The following is a 2,574-nucleotide window of genomic DNA, read 5'->3' as shown; positions in this document are numbered from 1 at the left end:
AATGCATTGACAAGTCATGCAATTGGGCAGTGCGTGCAGCAAAAGTTACCAACTCAGAGCGTTTCTCAATACGAACTTATTGTAACACTCACACTTGTTCCCTTATTAGCCGAAAAAGAAAGCATCGTCAAGCAAGTGCTGCAGTAGTTGCTAATGTCGTGAGGTCAAGCTTCGATGGTCAAAAAGAGACACCAAAGCCAAAAGCAATAATGACGATTATGTAGAACAATCACATGCCAATAACATATTGGAAAGCTTGGAAGGGGAAAAAACTTGCAAACAACCTTCTTAGAGGTTCACTTGAATTAAGTTTTCAAAATCTTCTAGCTTACTTATACATGGTTCGAAAGATGAATCCAGGTACGATCACGCATTTGGAGGTGGATGAAGATTCTAAATTCAAATATGTTTTCCTAGCATATGGAGCATGCATCAAAGGATCTCGTTGCATGAGAAAGGTTATTGCGGTGGATGGGACTTGGTTGAAGACCAAGTACAAAGGTGTAATGCTCATTGCAACAGCACAAGATGGTAATTTTCATCAATATCCTATTTCTTGGGTTGTGGTTGATTCAGAGAATGATGCTTCATGGTCATGGTTCCTTACAAAGTTACAAGAACTTATACCAGATGATAGTGATTTAGTCTTTATTTCAGATAGAAATCAAAGCATCATCAATGGGGTGTCAAATATTTATAGGAAGTCACAACATGGGCATTGTAGGTGGCATCTGTCTCAGAATATTAAAGCACGTGTCAGAGTTAAAGGTGTCATAAAATTATTCGAAGAAACTGCCAATGCCTATAAAGTTTCCGATTTCAACAAACTCTATGATGAATTGAAGAATAGGTATCCCGTAGCAGTGAAGTATCTTGAAGAATCAAATCTCACACTTAGTAAATGGGCGAGATCTCACTTTACAGGTTGTCGGTACAATATTATGACTACGAATGGTGCAGAATCTATTAATGCAGCACTGAGGGAACCTAGAGAGTACCCTATCATTGCGTTGTTGGAGGCTATGCAGGCAAAAGTCTCTGAGTGGTTCAACAATCGCCGCAATATTGTGGCATCTATCAATACAAAGTGTACACCTTTAACTCCAAAGGCAGAGAATATTATTCGAAAAAGATTCAAGAAAGCATCGGAAATGAATGTGAAACAACTTAACCGATTTGAGTATGAGGTTACAGGTAAAGAAAATGATGCCATAATTGATTTAGGTCAAAGACAATGCTCATGTCGTGTCTTTGACCTTGATCAACTTCCATGTGTGCATGCATTAGCATCATATGAGCAAGCTGGAATAGAAGTGTATGATTTGTGCTCTAATTATTATAAGTTGGAAACTTGGGCGTTGGCTTATGTTGATACCATTTATCCAGTCCCTCAACAAGAAGATTGGGATATCAATGAAGTTGAAGTATTGCCGAAGGTATTGCCTCCAAATGTCCCAATCAAGCGTGGTAGAGCAAAATTGAAAAGAATCCCATCAGTTGGTGAGGGAAAAAAATGGATAAAAAGGTGTGGTCTATGCGGGCAGCCTGGTCACTCCAAAAAAACATGCCCCTTATGAGCCACAACTTCTAAATTGTAATTGTTGATGCATATGCTTGTTTTAAATTACTATGGTTAATTTATATCATTGAATTTGAATTAATTTAAATTTTCTTGTGTTTACTTGAGATGAACCTCGACTTCCATGAGTAGAGCTCGACCATGAATGGTCGAGCTTTGCAAAGATTGATAAATATTCCAGTATAGAACGCCTGATATGAGTAGAGCTCGACCATCAATGGTCAAACTTTGTAAAGATAGATAAATATTCCAACATAGAGCTCAACTGACGTGAGTAGAGCTCGACCATGGATGGTCAACCTTTGTAAAGATAGATAAATATTCCAGCATAGAGCTCAACTGACGTGAGTACTGACGTGAGTAGAGCTCGACCATGGATGGTCGAGCTTTGTAAAGATAGATAAATATTCCAGCATAGAGCTCGACTGACATGAGTAGAGCTCAACTGTCAACAGTCGAGATTTAGAAAAACTAATAATAATTTCATCATAAAGCTCAACTGTCGTGAGTAGAGCTCGACTGTGTCAATATGTTTGATAAGAATAATTGAATATTAATAAATGTGAAATTTAGTCTAGGAAAATTATGAAAATACAAATATTTTTATACAATAAATTTTATAAGTATATTGATAATTTTATTTATTAGTAAAAAAAATGGCATTAACATTATTGCATTTATTAGATGCGGTACTTTATCTATAATAAATAGGAGACATGTCAATATGTTTAACAAGAATAATTGAATATTAATAAATGTGACATTTAGTCGAGGAAAATTATGAAAATACAAATATTTTTATACAAGAAATTTTTTAAGTATATTGATAATTTTATTTATTAGTAAAAAAAATGACATTAACATTATTGCATTTATTAGATGCGGTACTTTATCTATAATAAATAGGAGACGTGTCCATATGTTTAATAAGAATAATCGAATATTAATAAATGTGACATTTAGTCGAGGAAAATTATGAAAATACAAATATTTTT

The 2,574-nt window shown here is 34.9% G+C and overlaps 1 protein-coding gene across 1 annotated transcript; it reads left to right on the top strand.

Moving 5' to 3' along the window:
• The first annotated feature begins 338 nt into the window (after positions 1-338).
• On the top strand, positions 339-1,577 carry LOC133784983 (uncharacterized). The gene has a single exon (XM_062224244.1). It carries the CDS (start codon positions 339-341, stop codon positions 1,575-1,577), a length of 1,239 nt encoding a protein of 412 aa, XP_062080228.1.
• The last annotated feature ends 997 nt before the right edge of the window (positions 1,578-2,574 follow it).

Source organism: Humulus lupulus, chromosome 6, assembly GCF_963169125.1.
Source record: "Humulus lupulus chromosome 6, drHumLupu1.1, whole genome shotgun sequence".
In the NCBI taxonomy this organism is placed as follows: Eukaryota; Viridiplantae; Streptophyta; class Magnoliopsida; order Rosales; family Cannabaceae; genus Humulus; species Humulus lupulus.
This window is presented reverse-complemented; position numbering and strand designations above follow the sequence as displayed.

Excerpts from the sequence above, each read along its gene's own strand:
- LOC133784983 (XM_062224244.1), top strand. The coding sequence starts at position 339 with ATGGTTCGAAAGATGAATCCAGGTACGATCACGCATTTGGAGGTGGAT.